The sequence below is a fragment of the Drosophila subpulchrella genome, chromosome X (assembly GCF_014743375.2).
Source record: "Drosophila subpulchrella strain 33 F10 #4 breed RU33 chromosome X, RU_Dsub_v1.1 Primary Assembly, whole genome shotgun sequence".
NCBI lineage: Eukaryota > Metazoa > Arthropoda > Insecta > Diptera > Drosophilidae > Drosophila > Drosophila subpulchrella.
This window is the reverse complement of record NC_050613.1, coordinates 25,799,097-25,825,811: the sequence shown is the minus strand read 5'-3', so window position 1 is coordinate 25,825,811 and position 26,715 is coordinate 25,799,097. Positions and strand designations below refer to the sequence as shown.

The 26,715-nt window shown below is 39.3% G+C and overlaps 2 protein-coding genes across 5 annotated transcripts in view; both read left to right on the top strand.

The window, feature by feature from the left end:
- The first annotated feature begins 3,008 nt into the window (after positions 1-3,008).
- LOC119556546 (nose resistant to fluoxetine protein 6) lies at positions 3,009-7,443 on the top strand. Its single transcript, XM_037868829.1, has 6 exons — positions 3,009-3,357; positions 4,774-5,176; positions 5,241-5,314; positions 5,374-5,903; positions 6,370-7,026; positions 7,086-7,443. The coding sequence occupies exons 1-6, from the start codon at positions 3,069-3,071 to the stop codon at positions 7,368-7,370; spliced, it is 2,238 nt and encodes a 745-aa protein (XP_037724757.1). The 5' UTR covers positions 3,009-3,068; the 3' UTR covers positions 7,371-7,443.
- A 1,480-nt stretch (positions 7,444-8,923) lies between these two features.
- LOC119556119 (tyrosine-protein phosphatase non-receptor type 9) overlaps positions 8,924-26,715 on the top strand; it is a 38,967-nt gene continuing 21,175 nt past the window's right edge. Inside the window, exons 1-2 of one of the 4 annotated variants that reach the window (XM_037868002.1) lie at positions 8,924-9,001; positions 26,320-26,703. In XM_037868002.1, the coding sequence (XP_037723930.1) occupies positions 8,978-9,001; positions 26,320-26,703 (408 nt within the window). In that variant the 5' untranslated portion in view covers positions 8,924-8,977. Of the gene's footprint in view, positions 9,002-9,135; positions 9,169-18,775; positions 19,027-24,424; positions 24,560-26,319; positions 26,704-26,715 lie in introns of those variants that run through there. The other 3 variants (XM_037868003.1, XM_037868000.1, XM_037868001.1) reach the window with 3 other exon arrangements.

Genomic DNA, 26,715 nt, shown 5'->3' with positions numbered 1-26,715 from the left:
AAAATCACAGCAAACCAAGCGAAACAAAACAAAGCAAACAAAAACAACAAAATAAAAAACCAACAACACTGTAATTAACTAAATACTTTGCTTGAAAGTGTAAAATAAATTAATTTAAATAAAAATTATGAAATTAAAACGAAAGAACATTGATTTATTTTGAGGGTGGGAATTGAAGAGAATCTGAAAATGTTTTAAGTCTTGCAAAGTTTTGGAGAATAGTCACTGAAGTTGTTAAGGTTCCATGGTAATTTCTATAGATAAGGAATTCTTAGCTCAGAAATATCAGCAAAAAAATTTAAAATTTTCTTCAACTGCTTTATAATCCATTTTAAGATTAAACAATGATTATATAATCTGCTGACTGGCCAGATAGTTCTTCGAAAATAATGTCGGACCATGCATACCATAGTCATATACAATGTATATTTGCCTAAATTTAATTATAACGCAACGGGGAAACGTAGTTAGTGATAAGAAAGCAGGTGCTCCTGGGTTAGGGGAATTCAGAATCGAGAGTTAAGAGCCGAGAGCCCTTGATATGATTCACATTCGCAGAAGGATTTATAGCCCTTAAGCTCCGTATAGTCGCTTCACTTTCCCCCAAGTTTTATAGCTTTTCGTATATCGCCAAACGGATGTCGGGAGAACTACGGCTGTTTGAGTACAAAGTCCGTAACGCTCTTCCTATTATATATAGAGCGGTTTACTTTATGCTGGGAATTATCCGTTAGTATCAAACCGTACCATCGTCACTTGGAACATCTATAAATAATGTGTCGAAAACAGTTTCAAGTGCCGGCCAATTGACGTTTTAGCTTCGAGGGATATATATGTACCGATCCCATCGCTTCGGTACGATCCCTGATAGCCCCAGGTAGAGGTGGACCTTAGTGGTATGAATTGCAAAGGGGTCTTATGATTATTGTCTTAGGGAAGGTATGCAGAGATAAGCTTTGATCCTAACTACTATATTCAACGACTCTCCTAATAATAGATAGTTGTTTTATTCATTCGAAGTTGGTCCACTCCAGAAGAATGAGTATTACGAAAGACCTTCAGCGGGGGGTCGCAAAGTCCAAATGGAGGCAAGCATACGCGATCAGGCGACCTTGCAATGACATCACGGTAAGGAAAACTAAGACTTGAAGAGCTTTGTAAAGAAATAGGTAATAAAAGGTTAAGTCCTGCTTTAAGTTGAACTATGGGGTTCTTAAATCTCTGTAGTACAATGCTTTCTTATTTAAATATCCTCCAATAGTTAAACTATAGCATATTTTCGTATTATCGAGCTCGTATAAAATCTTAACTTCCACGGCAACACAAATCTGTGATTCATTTGTTCATTTGAATCAACTTGTACTTTAGGTCCCAAAGTTTTGCCAGTCTAGCCGTGGCTTATCACTTAATTTACGATCCTGCTGAGATTCGTTTCTCTCGATAAGCAAAACTTTTGGTACAATTGGTTTACAATGATTTCCTGCGCTAGTAAATCTACGGAGACCAGCTCAGCTGTTTGGTCTTGAGCCAGTAACCGGGGTAATCTGTAATGGGCAGATAAGATTTGGGTTGGTAAGTACCCACCTAGTCACGGGTGTTGTTCCCACGCCATAAACATAAACAAATTTTGCTTTCTTTGAGAGAGATATACGTGTAGATTTCCTATCGATGGTTCCGCACTCCATCTGAAGTGAGTGATGAGTGTCTTCCGAAACGAATGCCACCACTCGATCTCAATAGACAGGGGCAAGTGGCCTCTCGGATCGTAGATACGATCGCCTGATATGGCAAATGAAATAAGGCTGATTATGCTCCTCACCGGGTTTATCGACTGGTTTTTTGTTTACCTCCTTGAAACGGTTTCGATTCGCTTCCGTGCGGCCCCGAATGAGATTATTTAAATTCTACGAAGTGTTTAAACGCTTTTTTTTGGGTTTGGTTTCAGGGAAGTTCTTTTCGATTGGCTTACCAGGAAAGCCCTCCAATTAATTGCTGCTAGATACCTAAGACCCAAAACGCTCTATCTCAACATTTATTATTTATTTCGTTTCGTTACTGTAACTCATTTGGACTTTTTCTTATCAATTATAATTGTTGATAATACTATTTAATTTATTTATAGGTCTTATATAATCACCAAGCTAGAGCTTGGTTTCTTATCACATTTAATTCTTAATCATTTCATCATAATGCCATTTTAATCTATCCACAATATGGACCCAAATATACATCAACCGTATTATATCATCACAAGCTTTCGTTTTATTTCTTATATCACTTCATGCAAGGAAATACCATTCTTATCTTAAACAAATATATTATATAATGATCCTAATTTCCAATATGTATTTCTATCACGTTTGTTATCCATTAAAAAGTGCCGTAGTCATTCTTCTATCTAACTTTTTTTTAGAAACCCCTTCCTCAATTCGACCTTGACTTTCCATACCATCCGAAATGATCGGATAATTGTCTGTTCAGGTGGGCCACTCGTGGGACCAAAGTCCCCTAGCAATGGGTAATTTAATTAAAGCGAATCTAACTGCTGGATCGTCTTATTTATTTGGTTTCGATAATGGCATTCTTTGAGTCGCATGATGAACTAGTGTCTGCAATCTTGGCCACAGCCCTGCGATTACTATTTCTTGCCATCGACATGGATTTATGGACGCCGGACGGCGGACTATGGCCACAAATCCGTTCGGCAAATCCAGGTGGGGATCGGGGGAGTGAGCCAGATAAGACACACGGGGCAATAAAGCGGGCAATGCAAGCCAATTGATTGGGAGACGCTGGCCAAAGGGGAGGTTACCCCTTATCGGGGGCTCCAAGACCAGTAGCCGGGAATATTTATAGACTACAGGGGCGGGCGTTGCTTGGTCATCGTCATCGCTGCCCTCAAGTGCCCACTCGAATCGGGTACTCGAAACACCGACCCAAAAAAAAAGTAGTAGTAACTAGCCTATAAAAGTAGTGCGATCCCTGCGATCGCCCACTCAGTAACACAATCCACCTTCAGGTGGTCGCGACGCGTTCTCCAGATCATCGTATCATCATCGCATAGGATTATGAAGGACCATTTTAGTGTCCTGGCAGTCGCGCTGCTGATCGTGACCGTCGGTGCCCAGGATCCCTCGTCCAATTACCTACTCACCGGACACTCCACTCCATGGAGCAACAGTCTGGCCCACCAGTTCTTCAGTTTGGCCTCCCAGCATGCTCTACTCGAAAATAGGACCAAATCCGGCCTGGTGAAACGCGTCTACGAGGACCGAACCTTCGACGATGACCTGTGCGATCGGGATGTCACCTTCATCCGAGACTCTATCGACAACCTGGAGGAGTGGGCTCTGGAATGTAAGTATTATATCCAAATTGGTGATCATTGATCGTTGCTAGGAAAAAACCTCGATTACTAGAAGTATTTGTATAGGATCATAGTCTTTAATTGACTCTTTGTTGTTAATATCCATTTAAAATTTGGATATACCTCATGTATATTATGCCTTTTAAACAACCGATCCTTATTTGAAAAGTATAGTATAACTATTACTTGATTTTTTTCTTAATATCCATTTGTAAAGTTGGAAAAACATTCATTTGTATATATACCCTCAATTTAGAAGGTATTTCTCCAAAAGTGTTAGTGTTACTCTGGTAGATATAACCTAGTAAATATGATTTGAGATATAAAGACGTTCTTCGAAGAATTGCACCTTTTCCAGCCATACAATTTACTAATATCCCATTTTACTTACCACTTTTCTTCGATTACCACCATTCCACTTCAATGTTTGCATTGCCCTTAATCATAAATCCCATTTAGCCTTGATTTCAATTTTATGAGGGCCATAATTTCAATTTCAAATCAATTTCACTGCTGAATTGCCAGCGATAAGATCTGGCTAATCCCTGCGAAATTTCCAAAATGGTATCACGGCCCAATCATAAGTTTGTATTATTATTTATTAAGAAGATTGGGAGATTAAGAATGAGACTGATCCGGTCACTTGATCTTTGGTGGCGTAATCCGATTTCAGTGATTTCTCAATTCCATTCATTATTTCTACAACGAACTGCCACCATAAATCCGTAACTTTCGTAATTTGTGATTTTTACTGGTTTTCTTGTGATCCCCTTATTTCACAACTCCATTCATACTTAATAATTCTTATTCGTATCGGTTTGCGGTAACGGTTTCAAGTGAAGTGCAATTTACGATGTCCATAAATCAATACCGAATAGTAAACTGCACAAGCCCCGTGGCAATCCACAGGTCCACATCGCAACACTAATCGTATCTATGCATTATCATATCGAACCCCTTCAGCTTATCGCTGCTGCAAATCCCCCAGCATAAAGCCTGCAGGTGCTCTTCAAAAAAGCTCTTATCTTACTTCTTCAAATTAATACAATACTCGGAAAACCAAAGTGGGTTCTCTTTTGTGATGGATTGGGGAATCTTTGATTAGATACCGATATAATACAACAAATGAAAAGTGGTCAGCCAAACAGGGTAGAAAATCGGAAATATCTTTTCGATCCCGTCTAACTTAAGTTAGTAGCTCTTGGCATTAAATAAAGATATTGATGGTATGTAGTTTACGATTTATTAAATGGATACTTACATATATAATACAAAAATGAAAAATGGTCCTTCGAGCAGGATAGATATTCGGAATTTACATTCTGGTTCCTTAAAATGTTAGTTAGTACCTCTTTAAATCAACGAAGGATGGTTCTTAAATCTCCGATTCTTCCGATCTCCTGCAGTCCCGGACACATGGGGTCGCATGCCCATGGGTCTCTTCTGGGGCCACACCATCAGCATGGGTCAGTACGAGGAGTGCGTGGCGGCGACCAGTACTCATACCGAGGAGGTCCGCGGACAGTACTGCCTGGCCAGTCTGAACATCACCACGTTCTACCAATCGGTTAAGAAACGTGGCGAAGAGTTCACACGTATTAGCTACAAGCAAACGGATCCCCAGATCTTTGAGCTGGGCATCTGTGTTCCCAAGACGTGCAGTGCCGAGAAGGCCGATGAGTTGCTTAAATACGCCATCTCCAAATTTTACGGCCAGGATGTGACGGATTCGGAAACTCCAATGGTCACCCAAACGCGCTGTAAATACGATGCACCCATCGAGCTGCGCGGCATTGATATTTTCGCCATGTGAGTATGACTATAATAATCCAAATGCGATTATATTACTAACTAAATATACCAACCCACGCAGCATTTTCTTCTCGCTGATCATCTTCTTCATGGTGGCCAGCAGTGTGTACGATTACATTCAGACCCGCAATGGAGGTAAGTTTGGGATATTCAAGTTGTCTGGGATAGGGTCTCATGAGATGCTCTATTCACAGCCCCCAAGAAACCCCTACTGCTGGCCTTCTCCGTGCTGACCAATGCCCCCAAGATCTTCACCGTGAAGAAGGTGAACAATCCGAATGTGATCCATTGCCTGAATGGCTTGCGATGCTTCAGTATGATGTGGGTGGTCTTCGGACACGGCTACATGACCTTCTACGACCTGCCGCACATCAACAAGAACAAGTTCTACACCTGGGTGCAGACCCCGTACTCGATGTTGGTCCAGAACGGTTCCCTCTGCGTGGACACGTTCTTCTTCATGTCTGGTCTGCTGATGTGCTGGGGCGCCTTCCGCGAAATGGAGCGCACCAAGGGCAAGCTGAACATCCCGATGATGTACTTCCATCGCTACATCCGACTCACCCCGGTGGTCGCCGTCGTCGTTTTGTACATCATGTCGCTCTACAAGTACTCGGGCGCCGGACCCATGTGGTTCAAGCTGGGCACCCAGGACAAGAGGTGCGCCGACACCTGGTGGGCCACGCTGATATACGTCCAGAACTACGCCTTCCCCTACAGCATTGTGAGTGATCATTCAAGTCTATGGTTATTCTAACAGTTTTAGATCTTAGTCTCTCAAGCAAAATCATTTTTAAATAACATCTATATCAATTCAAGAGCAAATGATGACATCTATTCCAATTTTTGTGATATTAGTTATTGGTCTTTCAAACAAATTCATTTGCTTTCTTCCAATAATATTTGTTATTGGTCCTTCGAGCCGCATTCTTTTTATCTTGAGGATCACAGCAAAATGATCACAGCAAAATGATCACATCAATTACAAATCTATCAAGAGCTAAGTCCTTTTAAGTTTTTAAGAACCAAGATAAATGACCAGTGAGGACTTCAGGAAATACCACCCATAAAAAAGCTATTAATATTACTAAATAGGAGTATATTGAATGTAAAGGCATATAAATCATCATTGTTAGAATGGTAAAAACACTAGATTACCATATTGATGGATCTCGAATTCCATTTTCTAGTGCATCTCCCAATCCTGGTACCTGGCTGTGGACACCCAGCTCTACTTCCTCTCACCGCTGTTCCTCATCCCGCTGTGGAAGTGGGGCAAGAAGGCCCTGGTGCCCATCGTGATCTTCCTGATCCTGTGCCTGGGCGGCACCTTTGCCACATTCATGTTGAATGACTTTACGCTCTTCCGAGTGCAGGACGATCACGTGGATCTGCGCCAGCGGTTGACCTACTATCCGACCCACACGCGCATTCCCACCTGGCTGATTGGCGTGATCTTTGGCTACTTCCTGTTCACCCGCAACCGCGGGCGCCAGATTCCGATGTCCAAGCCCATGGTGTTGACCGGCTGGTTCGTGGCCTTCGGCACGATGTTGGCCTGCATGTGGGGACCCTATTGGCGCATCCTGCCCGACACCCCGGACTCGCCTCTGATCGAGGGCGCCTTCTTTGAGCCCCTGAGCCGTACGTCGTGGGCCCTGTCCATCGGCTGGATCGTTTGGGCCTGCTACAATGGTCACGGCGGCCTGATCAACGACTTCCTCTCCTGGAGCTTCTTCACGGGCTTCAGCCGACTGTGCTACTGCATGTACGTGATCCATCGCATTGTCCAGCTGGTCAACGCGGCGCGTCTGCAGACGGACACCCACTTCTCCAACTACGATGCGGTAAGTGGTGCTAGGAGGATTTCTCTACCCGATTTACTAATCCCATATATTCTTTTTAGATCCTCCGCTGGTGGCACGACTTCGGCATCACCCTGTGCGCCTCCATCTTCGCCACTCTGGCCTTTGAGGCACCCATTTTGGGCATCGAGAAGGCCATCTTCGGCAAGCCGGCGCCCAAGAAGAAGCCCACTCCCGGTGAGCTGGCCAAAACTGCCGCTCCCGTCGAATCGGAACCGGAAACGAAGCCGCAAGCGGTACCGGAAGTGGAGCCCAAGCTGATCGAGGAGACCAAGGCGGACGTAACGCCCATCCCCTCCAGCGAAGAGAATCCATCCAAGGCCTAAGCCTCCCAGCCTCGACACGATTTTTTTTTTCCACCATACGAACCAATTTTTTGTGTGTAGTTAGTTCTATTTATTAAAAATTTTAAACAAACAAGAGGAAATTTATTACAATTTCGTAGAGGTATCACACTTCAAAATCGGGATCCAAAAACTCAAGGTTGGAATTTAGAAGTTTAATTTTGGGATACCATTCTGAAAGCCATCGGAAATATAGAAAAATGTAACATAAAAATGGGTTAAAATTTTTACTATCGTTTAAAAGACAAACATATATGTAGAATATCAGAGAATTTAACCACAAACTCATAGAGGTATACTACTTCAAAATCGGTATCCAATTTGCAAAGTTATGGAATTTAGAAGTTGAGTTTTGGGTTCCTATTCCGAAACCCATTAGAAATTCGAAAAAATCTAACATGGAAAGGGTGTAAAGTGTTGACCCTCTTTTAAAAGAAAAATTTTAGTGTAGAACATTAGAGAATTCAACCACAAACTCATAGAGGTATCAACTTCCAAAATCGGTATCCAATTGGCAAAGTTATGGAATTTAGAAGTTGAGTTTTGGGTTCCTATTTCGAAAACCATTGGAAATACGGAGAAATCGAACATGGAAAGGGAGTAAAATTTTGACCTTCTTTTAAAAGAAAAATTTTAATGTAGAACATTAGAGAATTAAACCAAAAACTCATAGAGGGCTCAACCTCCAAAATCGGTATCCAATTAGTAGAGTTATGGAATTTAGAAGTTGAGTTTTGGGTTCCTATTCCGAAAACCATTGGAAGTACGGAAAAATCCAACATGGAAAGGGGTTAAAATTTGACCGTCTTTTAAAAGAAAAATTTTAATGTAGAACATTAGAGAATTCAACCACAAACTCTTAGAGGTATCAATCTTCAAAATCGGGATCCAATTACCCAAGTTATGGAATTTAGAAGTTGAGTTTTGGGTTCCTATTCCGGAAACCGGAAATACCCAACATGAAAATGGGTTGAATCCTTGACCCTCATTTAAAAGAAAGATTTTAATAGAGAATATTAGAGAATTGAACTACAAACTCATAGAGGCATCCCACTTCTAAATCGGAATCCAATAACTCAAGTTATGGAATCTAGAAGTGCAGTTTTGGGTTCCATTCTGAAAACCTTTGGAAATAAGAAAAATCCAACACGAAAATGGGTTAAAGTTTTGACCCACGTTAAAAAGACAATTTTTTATGAATTATATTAGAGAATTCAACTACAAACTTATAAAGGTATCCCACTTGAAAACCGGGATCCAATTAACCAAGTTTCGAAATTTAGAAGTGCAGTTTTGGGTTCCCGTTCTGAAATAAAATAACAAACTGATAGCTCGACCAATTTGAACTTGATTTTAAAAACCAACTACATTTAAAGTTGCTTATTTACTCTTCTAATTAGCTTTTATTTACTTTTGAATGGTTGGTAAATTTTTTGACTACCATGTATGCTACTTCTTAGCATAAAAAAAGCTGTCCAGCCGAGACACGAACCGGCGAGTCGAGTGCTCTGGCTTTTTTAGTCCCTTTCCACGCTCCGGAATATTCGGGCGGCCCGCCTATGGTCACACTCTTATTTACTCGGTAAAAAATGGAGGCAGAACAACAAGAATTCGTAAGTTCCGTTTTCAAAACCAAAGCAAACAAACAAATAAATATTATTGAACACTAAAAATCGTAAAGGAATCGCTTAACGAAATTGCGTTTTTCAACATTTTTTCCCCGTTTGCCAGCGTGTGTTTGTGTGCGTGTGTTTCTGTCGGTATGTGCGAGTGCTCACCTGTAAGTGTGTGTTGGGCAAACTTTTGATGTTTCGGTATTTGTGCGTTTGTTCCGCAATTGCAGTACATGTGTGTATGTTTGTGCATACATCGAAATGTGTGTGCGTGTTTATGTCGGTTAACACGTGCCGCCCCCGCCCCTCCGCTAATGCTCCATCTCCCTCCCACACGCATTCCGTTGCAGCTCTCTTATCAATGCAACAACAACAACAACAAATGTGTGCGTGTGTGTGTGGGTTCGCTTCATTAGGGAAAGTGATTTCCGGAGTGCAGTTGTTTTTGTTGTTGTTGCAAAAGGGTCAAAAACCGGTTTAGTTGCAAGCAGAAAAACAACAAAATAAGAGAAAAATTGAGAAAAACGAATGGTGGAAAAACGCTTTCCCTTCGTTAAAATAGCTGTAATTTCTTGTTGTATTTTTTTTAAGCCGGCCAATTTTGCATTGCACAAATCTTTGTTCCCAATCCCACTGTCAAACACACACACATACACATGCAATTGCACTGCCATTGTTTGCTTAATCACTTAACGGGTGCGAAAGGGAGAGAAGAAGAGCGGAGGGAGTGAGAGAGAGAGCGAGTAAATATATTTATTTAACTGGGACCCAAAAATTCCATCATTTAACTGCTTCTTCTTCAAAGTGTTATTAAAATTTTCCAAAATATTAGTATTCCAGAAATTGGTGTCACTGAAATTCTCCAGCATTATTTTTCTCTTCTAAATGATAAGCAATTGTAGAAAATAATCTGCACAAATTTCGAAAATTATTGAATGATTCATTGTTTCACAACGCTTTGCAAATTTAATAAAACTAAATTAAATGAAGTACATTTAAAATAATACAAAATGCTGCAAAGTGGTATTTTTTTCAATTTACTTAAAGCTTTTAATTAATTCAAGTCAAGTTATGATTTTCTAAAACTAAAAATTAAATAAAGTTTAATTTGACCAATATTCCTTATATTAAAATTCATAAATTTATTAATGTCTTCATTTTAATATGTAGCATAAAATAATTTTTAAAATCTTCCCAGAATTCTAGAAAATGGGCAAATATTTCTTCGAAATTTATTTGTCATTCTGCATTCTGGTTTAATAATTTCTACATCGAAATTCCTTTGTAGTCGCCAGTTTTTCCCGATTTCAGTTTGCCATTTTCTCTACGCCATTCGGAAGTGGCGTTGTTTATGTGCTTTCCTGATAATTTATTTATTTTCTTCTAAAGATCCCCCAAACCATCCACCTCGTAAATTCGTATTTCCTTGGAAATTCGGTTTCGGGTGTTCGAAATGGGTTTTAAGCGAAAATCATTTCATTCATGCAAATCTATCGTGTTGTTATTGCACGTGTGCTGATGAGGTGGGAAAATAATAGAGGGGGAAGGTCAAATTGTGGTTTATTTTGCTGATTTGCCAATAATATCAGTAGTTCAGGACGGAACTGAAATCACTTTTTGTATTGTACGGGAATCTAAGCTATAAATAATCGGATTCTTATCAATAATACGATTTTTAAAGTTTTTTAGTGGGCTATCTCGGTAGATTAATATTACAAAATCCTATATTTCGAACGTTGAACAATGTTTCAATGGGTTCAATGGATTATTTCAATCATATCAATATTTCAGGTCGGTTTAGGAACTACTTTTTATAAAAATCACGATTTTAAGCTATAGGTAATAATATTGTAATCATTAATAATCTTTTTTAGTCATTTAGGTGGCCTATTTTTATGGATTGTTACCATAATTGGAACACTGTTCAATGGATTCTCATTTAAAGGATGCCAATTGGGATTAGCTTGATGAAAAGTCCTGAAAATGACATCCTTTGATGGCATTCCCATAGCCTTTCTCCTCATTTTCATATTTCGTGTGCGCACAATTGATTTCCCTTGAATTGACATAACCAACTACAAATTGTTGCGTTTTCATTGTTGCATATTTGCCAACTTTTGTGGATGCCACCACCCCCATCTGTCTGTCTGTCTGTCTATCTGCTCGTCTGCTCGATGCATAAATCAAATTGCTCATAAAAAGGGCAGACAGTCGGGCAACAACAATGACAACACTTCACCCAGCCAGCTCTCTGGTTCCTGGTCCTCCATTCGGTTCCATGTGCACTAATAAATTTATTTGTGCCAGAGGCGGTGGGTAGAAGGGGTATCTTTAGCTGGTGCCCAAAAAATGGGTTATTTTAAAAATCATATTCCAATAAAAAGCATCTAAGGAGATTTGAAAATCCTGCTGTTACTGAAATATACCATACCATATCATACACAGAAAATTCTAACGTTCTCATCTGAGTTGAAAATGTTCTTAAAAAAAGAACGACATTTTTAAATTGAAAATGTTTTTGTTTTGCTCTAATCATGTTGAATTGGCGATATTTGCATAGAATATCTCAACAAATAAACTATTAGTCCAGTCAGTAGTGTATACTTATCAAAAAGTTGTTAAATAAACTAAATAACATTTTTAAGAACGAATGTTCTCAATTCAAGAACAATGTTCTTGGAAATCTCTCTCTGTGTACCATTTCTGTTTCGAAATGTTCATTATATAATTTTAATGAACACAGTTTATTGAGCTTTTAGTTCTTAAATAAATACACAAACTATGATAACTTTGAAGCACAACTCTGTGATTGTGAGCTCCCCCAAAATAATTATCACTGAATTTCCTAGGCTCTTTATTTTCCCCCTTTGAAAACGCATACTGCATTCCCACAAAACCCCTTTGCGGCAATTCCTTCAACTCCACCTCTGCCCTGCGAGCGCTTACAAAGTTATGAAATATTTGTGTCCCATTGCAGTTGACTGCTCGTACTGTCCTTCCCCACCACCCCCCACCCCCAAAAAAAAACTTGGCTTCCTTTCTTCCTTGCCACGAAAACTTTTGCCCTTTTCGGTTGCCCTGCATTTATTGTGGCATCCTTGTGCCGGGATTTTGAACCCAGCCAGCCAAAGTACAATAACCCATGTCAGCACAGGGCAGGATAAAATCCAGGATGAGGTACGGCCGCCTGTTGCTATGCCTGTTCTTGATTCTGGGCTGACTGGGCTTCCTCATTTGCGTTGATTAAGCCGCGAGGGCTGTGCCACAGATAGCAGCCACAATAACTTTCATTAAAAACGAAAAGCGGAGAATAAAAATAAAATGGAAAATAAACAAAAACGGCGTTGGCGTTGGCGTTGCCTTTGCCGTTGTGCAACTGGGCCCATGTGTGTACGTACGCTGGTGGAAATGGGTCAGCCCAATCCCAATCCCAATCCCATATACCCATTCCCAGTGCTCCCTTATCATAGCCCACAGCCCACCAAAGTGGGACAGCCGCCCGAATCGAAACTGGAACGAGAAGTAGGGGGGGACTTTTATATTTCCCCCCGATTCTCTGGTAGCCCCGAGCGCCTAGCAAAAATAATATTCCGAAAATAAACAAGCAGGCGAAATAATATATACAGGGGAGGGCAAAGACAAGCCCACAAATGCAAAAAAAAAAGTATATGAAAACTACAAAAGGTGTAGACTCCCCACAGAATATTGTTTGCACAGTCGGTAGTTTAACTATACAGAACTTAATGGTAGCTTTTCAAACCATAAACTTTAACTAAATACCTCTAATAGTACCTAACTAGATATGGCTAAGCACTGTAAACCACTTTGTAGCACTCAAAACATTTACGTTTTTCAGAAATGTAAACCTTTTGCATCTGGAAAATTGAATTGCGCCATTTTTCCCGATTACTACAGTACGCTTGCCTGGGTATTTATGGCATATATAGTAGGTATTTGTATATGGGCATGAATCTTATTGTTCGAGAATATTTCATTGATACTCGTATGGGTGCAAGTGGAAACTGCTCTGAATAGTTCTTTGTACCTACTTGTATATTATTCTTAATGGTATAAAGATGTGTTTATTTATTCTCTAAATATACACTCCCATAAAGATTTGTAGATTTGTTGTGGAATGTTTACCAGACAAGAAGCTCATTGTTTTGATTTAATGCTTTTAGGAGCTGTATTTGAATGTTAATTTTAAGTTTGAACCCTCTAAATGATATTGAAAATAATATTCAAATTTGATACTATAACCTCGCATATGTAAATCTATATATTTATATGTATAAATCTCAGGGTTAGTATTTCCAGAATCAACACAGTGTTTAAACTAGTAAAGCTACAGCTTCCATATTTTCACCAAATATTCTTTTTGTAGTGCTGATCTGAGCTAAGAATGGATTTTTTTCTAAGAGACCAGAAACAGCTCCAAAGAAATCAAGTTGGTTTGGAATACCTAACAAGAAAGGAAATTCTTTATGGTGTTTTGTAAAATTTTAGAGGAGATATCTGATCTGCACCCTCTTAACCCCTTAAATCTCGACAAATGGCCATTAATTTCCGTGCTTCCTGCATGGTAACCCCTTCGATTGTTTGCCCCACTGCGGCGGGGATGTGTTTGCCACCAAAGTGGGTCAATGGATATATCCGTCTGGCTATCTGAGTCCGGCCATTTAATCGTGGCCAGATCCCTGGTCCGTTGCTTATTACGATTTTCCATTTACTTGTGCATAATTGGAACTATTGCGATTGCCATTGGAGGTGGAGGATGGGGATGAGGATGAGGAGGAGCACTTGGTGTGCAGCTAGGGCATTGTGTTTCATTTTTGTTGTTTGCCTCATGCCTCCATGCCAATCATGCAGGTTGTTGAACTCCCTAGACCCGACTCGCACACTCGCACACTCGCATGTGACCGACCGATGGAGTGGCTCTCAGAGACCAGAGACCCGGGCTCCCAGTTCCCAGCTTTCAGCTCCCAGCTCTTCTCTTCCGCCGCCAGTTTATTCTGATTCTGATTCTGAATCCGAATCCCAATCTGCTCCGCTGATGCTCCGCCTCTGAGCTTCAGATGCTTGGCGTGGATTTGACTTGACTTGCTGTTGTTGCTTCCGCAGTGATTTCTTTGCGAGTACAGTAAACACTAGATAAGGTGTTAAACCCATGTACATAGCAAATATTTAAAGAGCCTAGAAAGTCTAAAATATACATGGATTATATAGCTGGGTTATCTTGCAATCCCTGGTGATTTCTTATCATTTCTTTGGCTGCCCAAATGTAGACTACGAAATATTTAGTTTTATCCAAAGCCAGCAAATGCAGGTACTTAAAAATTAAATAAACAAATATGTATTGTAAAACCTAAATAAAAAATTTTCACAGAGAGAAATATATGAAGAACATTGTTCTGAATTGAGAACATTCGTTCTTAAAAACCGTGTAAGTACATTTTCGTATCAATGTTCTCAATATAAGAACAAAATGGTAAGAAAAGAAAAGTTATATTAAGTTTACTTAACAACTTTTTAATAAGTATACTCTATTGACTAAACTAATAGTTTAGTTATTGAGATATACAACGTAAATACCGCCAATTTAACTTGATTCAAGAACAAAAAAACATTTTCATCTTCAAAAATTTCGTTTTATTTTTAAGAACATTTTTAACTCAGATGAGAACTTCAGAATTCCCTCTGTGTAAAATGTTTCATTTTATCATAGGTATATTTAATATCATTATGTTATACAATCTGAAGTACAGCATTCCAACTATCTTACATCTTATTGAGTACCCACTGTGCTGTATCTGACTTTTTGGTCTTTTTCTATATCCCTCTTATTCTTGGCTCTTCCCAGTTCTTTGGCTTTCTTTTGCACAATTACTACCAAAGTTTTTGGCTTCGCTTTGCCTTGCTTTGGCTGCCGTTGGTTTTGTATACAAATATAGTTTCTAATGCAAAGGTCCCATTGTCTGAGTCTTCATTTCCGCTGTTCTGGTTCTCCATCTCTCCAGCTCATTGTGTCGTGCTCAAGTCCTCATTGCGATATTTTCTCAATTGCATTTGGACCACGGCCTGACAATGACATGTGTCCCCACATCTCATCCGTATCTTTCATCTTCCATCTCTCGTCTCTCGACTCCCAACTTGTCTTGATCCCATCCTCAACACTTTCGAATGCCGCGGGCTTTTAACCATTTCTAACAAAAATCACAACTATGGTACACGGAGAAAAATTCCACTTCATTGAGACGAAATCTTTATTGGTTTTAAGGTATGGTCTATAATTTTAAAAAATGTATTTAGTTTTTGTTAGAAACACAAGATTGAACAAAATGGGCGTTATTGCACTAGGCGTTGTGGCATGCACCCGTTTTAAATTATTGGTTATTGTATTTCAGTGTCATCCCTCATTAATACACGATAAGTAAATATATGTCCAGTAAAGTATGGTATATAATTTTAAAAATTGTTGTATTTATTTTTTGTTAGAATCTCAAGATTGAACAAAATGGGCGTTATTGCACTAGGCGTTTTTGCATGCACCCGTTTTAAATTACTTATTATTGTATTTCAGTGTCATCCTTCATAGATACACGTTAAATAATAATGAATTTTCAAGTTTAGACATGGTTAATTTAAAATTAAAATATCTCCTTTTATGTATGCATTTATTTTGATAATTAAACTTAAATCCTAATTCTGTGACTTTTTTTCATGTGTAAAAACTAGACGAACACGTAAAAAGCAAGTTGAAAGAACTCTTAGGGGCATTGTTGCTCTTTTTTCGCTTTTGATTGGTTTGACCGATTTACATTGTGCAAAAGAAATGAGTTTTGGGGGAGGTTTAGAGATATGGTGCTAAATGTGGGGGCCGAGGGCTTTTCATTTGTTTTGGCCTACATAGAGTCAGAAAACATGTTGCTGTTTTTTTTTTTATGGTTTCTCCCACATTTGGCTCTCTCTCCTGTTTGGAAGTTTTTAGCCATTTCTGATAATTAAAAAGGCAACATTTCATTTGTTTTGTTTGCTTTTCTAAGGCTGTTATGCTCCCTTGGCAGTTTGCCCATTGGCTGTGCCAGAAGCATAAAACGGATTGGATTGGACGGAAGGGAAATGGCTATGTGGCAGACTTAATTGAGTCCAATATGGAATCCCAGAGGGCTGCCAAGTACGCTCCAAGTCTATAGGTTTATTGCCTCGGACTGCAGACTTTATCAAAACACATCTAAAAAGTATTCGACAGACAGAACTGTTTTGACATCCTTTAACTATGAACCTTAGGTTTGAAGTTTTTAAACGGTATTAAGATGGAACTTGCTTTTTTTAGAGCTATTCTTATCAAAAAACTTTGTTTATAGAAGTTCAACCTGAGTATATTGAAAAATAAATAATTATATAACTAGTCTTACACATATAGTATACCATCTACAAAACGTCCAACAGCATAAACAAATCTATCACGCACTTTGTACTTTTTAATTTCAATTTAAAAACATCGTAATAAAGCAAGTTTTAAGTTGGGTACATGATATAAGAAGTCTTCAGCTGGCGAAATGGAGAATGAGAAATGCTTTCAATTGCTCAGCTTAGTCACGTTCCATGGCCAACTGGAGAAATGTGTCGCATCATGAAGGCATTACCATGTTTTTTTTTGTTTTCGGGGGATTCCGAATCTTGCTCCATTGCGTAATCGTATAGATATACATATTTAATGGGGGAGGGGGAATGATAAGGCCCCTAATCCAATTTGTGATCACTTTCTATGGGGAATGGGGTCAACAACGGCGGCTAATTTGTGGATCAAACTCGTTTCGAGGGCGCCAAGTACAGTCGCATTTCTCTTAATGGGTACAGCGTTATAGAGATATATAAAATTTAAAATTTATTTTTAAAACTATGAGTAATTTAACTATATTCCTTTTTTTTTGAGATTTTATGTTACACTCGAACTACTTTAAAATATCAATGGAAACATTTCTATAGAGATGTTTAATAGAATTAGTTGGAAATCCCATATTTTTTAAGATGAATTGTATGTTGTATGATCGATATTTTTTCCCCTGACTTGGAGGATCTACTGTTGTGGGTTTTCGTTTTCCTTACTGAAGTAGGACTGTAGCAATCAGATCGATTCATCGGTATTAACATATGTGTGTTTAAGCTGCGGTGATTTCTTTTCAATGCGGATTTGTGTATAAAAACGCATTGAAAAGAAAGTTTTTTCAGCCTGATGTGTTGTGCTCAGCAGCGGCAACAACAATAGTAGTAATAGTAATTATATTATAATAATAATAACAACAACAGCAGAAGCGTGATGCTCAAGTCTTTTGTCTTGTCTCAATGTCACGCCCCCTGGGGTAAAAAGGGGGAGGCGGTGCGAGGGGGCAGCGGAAAAGAGACAGACTTAAGCGAGCGTTTTGTTTAAATAATCGAAAGACAGGAGCGCGCGCGCCACAAGAAAGCGTAATAATAATGAAAAAATAATAACAATAATCATGCGCAAATGGTAGAAAACAAAAAGCACTCGCATATGTAGAATACATATGTACAAAAATGTACATATGTGTGTCGTCGTCGACGTACGCGAAGCAAGTGAAATTTTTTTTGCTCCAACGACACTCGAAACTGTGGCGAAATTTCTTAACACTTTCATAAGAAGTCATGAAAAAAAAGAAAATAAATTAAATTAATCACAAAAGCCGCTCAGCGAGCCGTGCCTTTGGGCATTAAGATTTAAGCTTGATTTAGTTATTTTCCTCGCATTTTTTGATTATTTTTATTGACGGCTTTCGACTGAGCCCGATGCGCACCTCTGTTAGAATACAGTGGGAAAAAAGTGGGCCTTAAAAATTACCTTATAACTCCTCAATAAATGGGTTTGAAACAAAGTTAGTAACAGCAAAAATGTGGAATTCAAATTGGGCGAATCCGACCGCGTAAATGTTATATAGACTGCCTGTCGAAATGTTTTTTTCAATACATGTATGTATTTTAGTTACTTTTAATTTAAGTTTACATTGCTTTTTAAGAACTCTCTTTAATATATCATAAATTAATTTTAAATTTTAGATATAAAAAAGAGCACTGTTGCTACAATTCGTTCCACTGTGCGAGCTGGCGATTAACAGATCATGATCACTGTTAATGGGCATCCTTTTAGTTTTAACATCGGCGCTCCGCTCTCTCGCCCCCTCTCTCTATCGCCGGCTGACATTGAATTGTGTCAGTGGCAGCAGCGACAACAACAACTGCGCCTTGTAATGGGGCGTACTGCGCAGCTCCACTCGCTCAGCTTCTCTCCGCTCCACAGTGGGCAAAATGGCTTTGCCATTGCAAGATCATATTTGTTTCTTTAAAAATGATTTTTATAATTATTTTTTTTCTTAGAGATAACTTTTTTATATTACACGATTTATTAAAAAATGGGCTTAAAAATGTATGTATGTACAGTAATGTATGATCAACTTAAAGTCTTAGTTTCCACAGAATATTTGTTGAATACTTTTGTAGAACATATAGAAAATATAGAAATGTGGAGGAAACTAAGCCAAAATATAATTAATACAGGTCACATATGAAAAGAAATTTTAAAATCCCAGTTCTTGTCCGCGTGGCCCACTGTGCGCTTTTCTTTCTCTTGTGCGCATGCGCAGCGGCTCTGCCGACGCCAGCAGCGGCTGCTGGCTGCGTTTCTCGCCGTTTCGCTGTTTCGCCGTTCGCTGTTCATTGTTTGTTGTCAGTCGACGCGCGTTCATCTCTTCTCATCCATCCGCCTCGTGCGTTCGCGTCGTTTCGCTGTGATGTGGAATTAAACTATTACTATTATTATTTATTTGTTTTTGTGCGTGCAATATAGTGGTATTTGTGTGTGTGTCTGTTTGTGTTTGTGTGAAAAATGCCCTAAAATGCAGCGAACGCATTGGAATAAGGACAAGCCGGAGGACAGGAACAACAACAGTGGCAGTGGGAGGGAGCAGGATAGCGGCTGTCATCAGCGTCTCTTCCTGTGCATTGCCAAGGTGTGTGAGTGTGTGCGTTTGTCCATCTCCTTCTCGCACATGTCTTTGATTTTTACTTTCTAAGCTTTGCTTGGCTTTTCTCTCATCCCAGGATGCTCTCTTTGCGTGGCTCTCTCTTTTGTGCTACACAAGAAAAAAGTAGAACTTATATTATTATATTATATTTTACGAAACTATATGTTCAAATTATTTTAATCAAGAAATTTTGGTTAAATTCGTTCTTAAAAGATTAAAATAAATTTGAAGTCGGGTTTTAAGCTTTTTTGCCATGTCATGATTGATATTTATATGCTTTTTTTTTTTAGTGTAGTTAGTACCTACTCTCCTTCACTTGCAGTGCTTTTGCTGGGCTATTTATAGATAGTTTTTGTGGCCTTTTTGCTCCTTCTTTTCCTTTTCAACTTGTTGCTCTCTCTGCAGCTTCGCTATGTGTTCTTCTGTTCTTCTTCTTCTTGTTCTTTCTTCTCTAGTTCATTAGCATCGAACAAAGAGTTCTCTGAAGTTGCCTTCCCACCTGAGAATTACCGGGAAAGCCAGAACAACTTACTCACTTATCGCTGATGCTGTATTTATCTTCAGAGAGAGGGCAAGAAAAGAACCCATCTTAGTTATACCAAGTAGCCACATACATATCTTATCAGATCCGACATTAAATAAAAGCCTTACACTTCATTTTGGCTAGAAAGAAAGAGAGTTTCGTAAAAACAAGTACCAAATTGCCCAATACCAGGAAACAAGACTGTTAGATCTGGGAACTGTCTATAGAGATTTGTTGTAATCTTCTCATAAAATCAGCCATTAAATAAGAATAAATCTAAGTAAAGGCAGTTCTATAAAAATAAAATGTCTGAATTTAAATTCCATTTGTACTGCATGCTTTTTTTTTAAGAAAGACCTACTTTTCGGTTATCCGTATGTTGTACTCATACATTCTAATTGCTCACCTATTTCCATGAAATATGCTAGCAGATATTTCCGAAAATTCATAGCAGCTGTTGGTAGTATGAAATCATGTTCCATTTCCACTACCATTTCCATCTCCCTTGGCCCCTCGTTAGCCAACAGCTGGTTTCTTTTGTTTTTCGCCTCGCATTTCTTCTGCTATTGGCCAAGTTCCGTTTGGAACTCGGATTCGTACCATATGTAACACATCTCATCGCACAAGAAACACGAGCTGAACGGCAGACCCCAGACCCGACATCAATTCGCATGCAAATGAAATTTCGCCGCTGCTTCTTTGCACATTTCTCTCTAAAAGCGTTTGTTCATATGCAAATGGGCGTGGCGGAATGGGAAAGGGGTCTAAAAAGGGGGGTATACGGATAGACAATGAAGATAAACCGTTTGAAAAGCATAGTGGATATTCTTGGACAAAGTCTTAATAAACAGATATTATACCTTTTCTTTGTGTTTCTTGGTGGGCATTTTAAAAATGCATTCTTTGATAACTATAATTTATTTATAAAAAATAATTTACATACAAGTTTGAGAGTTTGAGTTTGTATTATAAAATATTTATTTAAAATATTTACAATATTATTTTTTAGTATGCATTAAAACTATGTACTCATTTTCTTTAAATCCGTATCGTATTATAAGTACGAGTTGAAGTTTTTTACTTCACAAATCCAACTTTTTTCCACACATTGAGGTTGAACTGTAGCGGCAAAATGCGAACTGAGCGGTCTTTTGTCCCGCTCCAAGTTGGCACAATCCGCTATGGGGTCAGCTCTTCTCTGCCCTCCTCATCCTCAACCTCATCGTCATCTCAAAAGCCCCCATATCACTCCCCGTAAACCAATTTGCGACTGCGCATTACGCGGAAGCATAATAAATGCGCTTTAGCAGAGCATTTCGAATCAATTGCGAAAGTGTGAAAGGAAGTAGCCCCTCCTGCGAACAAAAAAAAACAGATACCCCCTTCACTGTGTGCGTTTCCTGCTGTGGAAACTGTGCAATATTCTCAGACAACAATCTGTCAGCAATATCCTGCATCCTGTGAAAGGAAATCGTCGAAAGGAGCCGGAATGAAGTCGTAAATAATGGCGAATGCCTTGCTTGAGGATCGTGGGGGAGGGCCTGGGGAATTCGCTTGATGAGGGTTATTTCCGAGCTCACTGAATGGTTACAATGCGAGAAATGGATAACCAAGATAAAGTGGGACTTTAACACATTTGCATAGAAATTCGACTTTAAATAATCTCTTTAGATCTATATTTTCTACGTAAACTAGGCCATCCGTTTCAGATCAGAAACTTTAATAATACACACCCTTTATAAAGATTGTATAGCTCTGTTTAAACTCTTTCCACTGACCCAACTGGTTTGTCAACTCACTGACCGAGTGCAATTCAGCGTAAATATATTCTGATTGAATGCTCCATTTACTACAGAGCAATTGTTCACGACCAGAGATTAGTCAGCAGTGAAATCATTAATGATGAGTGATCATCTGGGTACAGTAACTACTATGCTGATCAATTGATAGGTAGTAGTAGTCCTCCCCCATTTCTGCTTTCTCCGCCCAATCAGCATGGGTTGGTCTTGGTCTTTCTGCAAGCAAGTCTAACTGGGAGTTTTCCAATCGCTGATCGTTGGATGATTTTCAGAACCAGCGGCTTCCATGCTCAGAGTCCGTTAACAGCGGCAAAGACTCTTCTCCAGAGATCGGAGACACCGATTTAGCCATGGCCCCGAGTGGTTTTACAGTTTCCAGGTAGAACCGAACCGAACTCAGTAAAAACTGAACGGAATGGAACGGATCGGAACAGTTTGCGAGGTCTGTCGCTTTTACTTTGCATGCAAACAGTTAAGAAGACTGGCGGCGGGGTTGTTGTTGCTCTATTAACTGGCTCTGGCCAAGAGATTTACGTTGACTGTAATCATAACCATAACCAGAACTCAAACCGAAACCGGAAGTGAGTGAACCGCCTTCCGCCTCTCTATCTCTCTTCTTCAACCGCTTTCTTTCTTTCTTTAGCATAGCTAAATGACAAACAATAAGACTGATTATTCATGCGATATTGCAAAATACTATACCTGATTATACATTGTTTAAAAAGTTGTAGCTTACAAAGAGAATAGTACATTAATTTCTTATTTGCATTACCATAAAATCTTAATTAATCATTAAAATCTCTTTTAGAACCAAAGAAACTAATGATCTTTTGTAAACATTTCTCATTTGATTGATTGAGATTCTTTCATGGAACTGATACATCAGCGCATCAGCATACACAAACAATCGTTGTTTTTTTTTTTTTGGACTGCCCACCACAGCTGACCCATTCCAATGAACTTAGTCACAATCCGGGGCATTCGGGCGACTCTCTCCGATAAACCTTTTTCGATTTCCAGTCCAGTCCAGCCCCGCCTCGACCCGCCCCTGTGATCCCCACGAGGCAAAAGTGAAAGTAGCGCCCGCGGGGCCATTAGCAAGTATCTAAAATTAGACAAGACTTGGTGACCTGTTGGCCTAGGCCAGCTAACAACTACAACAAATAAACAACAAACCCACAACCGACGGATGACACATTATAAACAAATACCACACATGTACCTACATATGCATATAACCAGTTTTGGGAACTGCTTTTTTCTCGTTAACGGAAATAGTCCAATTACAAATCATAGGATTCCAATTTCGACTCCTCACGGGACATATTTCGTTTCCTTTGAAAAAAGCGAGAATTGAATATCTTATGTCATAACCATTAAGCATTAAGCCCCTGTTCCCTGACTTCGTCGCGATAATGTATTCGTAGAAAGACGCGAGATAAACAAACACGATCGTCAGGAAAGAGGTGAGGATCATAAATACGATGACGCATAGCATCGCTCACCTCTCTTTCGGGCCTCACATCATCAGAATCCGTTTCGAAGGAATCCCTGGACCCGCACACTGGGTCAAGATGTGTAAAATGGAAAAATAGTTTTCATTTTGTTTTTAATATTTTTATTAATGTTATCCAATAATAATTTTTTTTGTTCCATAGATACACCGAGTAATATGCTGATTTAATAAAAATATTTCATTATTTCTAGAGATAAAAAATGTATCATGTCTAAAAAAAAATTTCCAAAGAAAGGTTCGTCTCATTGGTCTCCACAGATCTACCTACAGAATTAGTTCCTTCTTAAGAAAATGCTTTTCATACGAAACCCAAAGACGGATATTTGGTTTCCGAATTGTTTTGCAAAAACCCATGACAATTCTTAAATATTTAGCGTGAATTTGCACAAAAACAAATTAATTTATAAGAATTCGCACACGAATGTGAGCTCGTAGAGCAACAATTCATGCTAATTGATAGGTTTTGGGTTCAATGAATGGGAGCTTCGGCGAACTTTGCCAGATAAAAGCTGGTGTTCTTACGAACACAATTTGCTAGATAAGGTATCGCTTGTCGCAGCACTAATCAAACAACGGCGCTATCACCGATCTGTACCACTGTGCACCGGTCGAAGGGTGACATATGGTGGCTCTGGTACCGGTACTACGGTGGCTTCGTCTCCATCGGCGACTCCCGCATGACTCAAATTGTTGGTATGCCTCCGCTGGCGCCGCCCGCGTCTCCGTTTCCGAGAAACCGCTCAACGTGTTGGCTGCCCCTGCAGTTCGTTAACCGCAGCGGAGCAGCAGCGATACACAGATCGAAAAAATAGCAAAATCCCATTTAAAAATATTTTGTAATACTATACTTCAAGATGTGATTGATCCTTGACTAAACTTAAGATCAGGGTCGTAACTTTTGGGGAAACTTTTCGACTTTGGGGTGGAACTTCTCAATTTGGAAGGGTTGGGGTCTTAACTTATTGAAAAATTACAGTGTTTTAATGAATTTGTAGGGAAACATTATAATATCTTAATATAATTAAGACGCATAAGCCCACGGTTCAAACCAGATTTCCAAAGGTGCCATTTTAAAGAGCTTTCAAAATTTCAAAAAATTGTAACATTCGATATTTTAGACATAAGATGAAAAGTAATAGCTTATGGATTAAAGTCATATTTTAAGTAAACTCACTTATTTTAGAAAAAAACTGTTCTACTTTTGACAGTTTTATAATGATAAAAGGTTAAAGCTATACCTATTTTTATTGGAACTACTACAATTTGATCTTAGCAAAGTGAAATAAACTAGTTTAATTAGAAGATCTCATTAAAAGGTCCCTGTGATTTCTTAAAAGTTCACTTAAAGCGATTTAACTTCGAACCCAGACCCGCATTTCTCGCAGTGTATTCGCTATCAGTCGGCGACGTCGACAGCGCTGCCTTCCGCTCTGCCCGGCGATCGAAGCCAAGTGGTCGCGAGTATTTGCAGTTTTCAGTACACAAGAAACTTCGGACGCGGCGTGTCGCGAAAAGAGAGCCCCCTATATCATCATTCATCATCTGCAGGATATATCCTAATTTTTGTTCAGGTGTTATAAAGTGCGAATTGAACCGTCAGTGATTTAAATCACAAATATTTGATTATCGAAATAATAAAACATGGTGCATCTGTATCAACGACGTCGCAGCCGCGAACAGGTGGGTTTCGATCGGTTCGAATCAGTTCCGTTCTGGGCCATTTGTATACATACCTTCATATATGTGTCGGTAAAATAATACCTATACTCGTGCCTGGCATGTGAAATAGCTAATTAGTTAGCGTAGAAAATCGCTTGAATGAAGAGGACTCTGAAATAATGAATAAAGCATTGGAAAATCGATGGAATTTGCACCTGGTTAATTGTAGCCAAGAAGAACCGGCGTTGAATGAACACTGGAAAGCCCAAAAAACACCAAACAGCGAGAGAGCGAGATAAAGAAAAGGCCTCAATTGGTACGCCAATAATGACGAATTGCCATTAATTGAGCAATTCCCACCCGGCGTATAATGCTTTAATTTCGTTGATCCGACACTTTGGTGGCTTTGGCTCCTCGCATTGCATTAACCTTGATGTGGTGAAACGGGGCCAACAACACACCCCAGAGCCACTGAAGAGGCTGACCCATTAAGAATTGAATGAAACTTGCACTTTTCGCCAGAAACATGGAGAGTATACATATATTATCTCTCTACCAAAATAAATAATGACAATGTTATACGTGTTTAAAGAAGCGTTATCGAATAATGTCGCGGAAATTGCTAGATAAAGATAATTCGACTGAAAGCGGAAAAGCCAAAAGGTGGCACATTTGTTGATACCACCCATTTACACACTTAATCTCGAAAGATAAGGTGGGCACAGTGCCGTAGCATTGCACAATGTGCATACTAAATCTATATGTACGTAGTACTTGTAACATTATAAGCAGTGATGTGATCATGGGCGTGAGCCATTAACTCAAAATGAAAGATGATCACCGTGCTTAATTGCACAGCATCACGATATCGTGAGAACACCGAGTTTGCATCACTCCATAAACTGCACAAATTTACGATCCGTCAGCTCTGAACTAGTTCCGCCGATCATAAAGACGGCGGTTTTATTGATCTGCTCAGACTCGTTCTCAGTCCTATCCTATACTATACTATTCTATCCTATCCCATTCAATGCCCATGAATCAAATGGGCAATGGCAAAGCGGAAACCAGTTGACCACTTAATGTGGGTCAGAGTGGCAGAACTAGTTCCGTAATTTAACCAATTGTCGTAAATTCACTTGGTTATGATGGAGGACCCAACCCGTTCTCTCACTGCAGATGGTTTTTAATGAGGCTATCTTTTAAGATCTCCAAGATATTGTACAGATACTGGATTAAAGCGATAAACTTGTGCTGTCACAGTTAAATTTCACATAAATTCGTAATGTAATGGAATCTAATCGTATTAAATCGATGAGGAACGGCCTCAGAGATCCGGGAAATATATAACCCATAAATTTTAGTCAAAATGCCTGTCAAATGTAGGAAGTTCTACAAACTGGTTGCTGATAACAATTTATTTTTGTACATAAGACTAAATAGGTTATGCTTTCGACCCTAATTCAAAGGAATTTCGTTATGATTTACTGCGGGATATTTTTATTAATATTTAATTTTTTTTGGAAGATCTGTTTAATAATATTTATGGGAGAATTTGGTTTCTTATTTGTGGCTTTATATAATAATCTAATCTATATTTAGTGGGATTCCCAATACAATAGCCTTACTTTTTCCAAGAACTGCACAAGAGAATGTCGTTTGATGGATTTCTGGTTATTACCAGATCATCTTAATGAAATCATGCAGTTCTAATTGATGTTACTAATATTGCAAACAAATGTCTCATATTCTCCCTTTACTTTTTGTAACTTATTTTGCAGGCTGTGAAACAATTCATCGATCTCTGCAACAACCTGGGTGCTAACTGCAGCACGACGACAGCCACATCCCCGTCAGCTTCCTCCTCCTCAGCCAGCAGCACGCAGAACTTAATAGCGATTTTGCCGCCACACACACAGCAGCTGCAGGTGCAACTACCGGCGGCACCGGGCGATGGAGGAGGTGGTGGCGGTGCGCCCGTGAGGCGCCACATATCGCATACGACAGCCGTCAAGTTTCTGTACGCCCGTAAATTCGATATACCGCGAGCGGTCTCGCTGTACGAGCAGCATGAACAGATCCGACTCAAGGAGTATCTCTATAACATCGATCCGGATGTGGAGCCCTTGCGCTCCGAGCTGCAGACCGGCAAGTTTACCATCCTGGTGAGTGTGTGA

Excerpts from the sequence above, each read along its gene's own strand:
- LOC119556546 (XM_037868829.1), top strand. The coding sequence starts at position 3,069 with ATGAAGGACCATTTTAGTGTCCTGGCAGTCGCGCTGCTGATCGTGACC. Across the intron at positions 3,358-4,773 it reads GGAGGAGTGGGCTCTGGAAT|TCCCGGACACATGGGGTCGC; the intron begins GTAAGTATTATA and ends GATCTCCTGCAG. Across the intron at positions 5,904-6,369 it reads ACGCCTTCCCCTACAGCATT|TGCATCTCCCAATCCTGGTA; the intron begins GTGAGTGATCAT and ends TCCATTTTCTAG.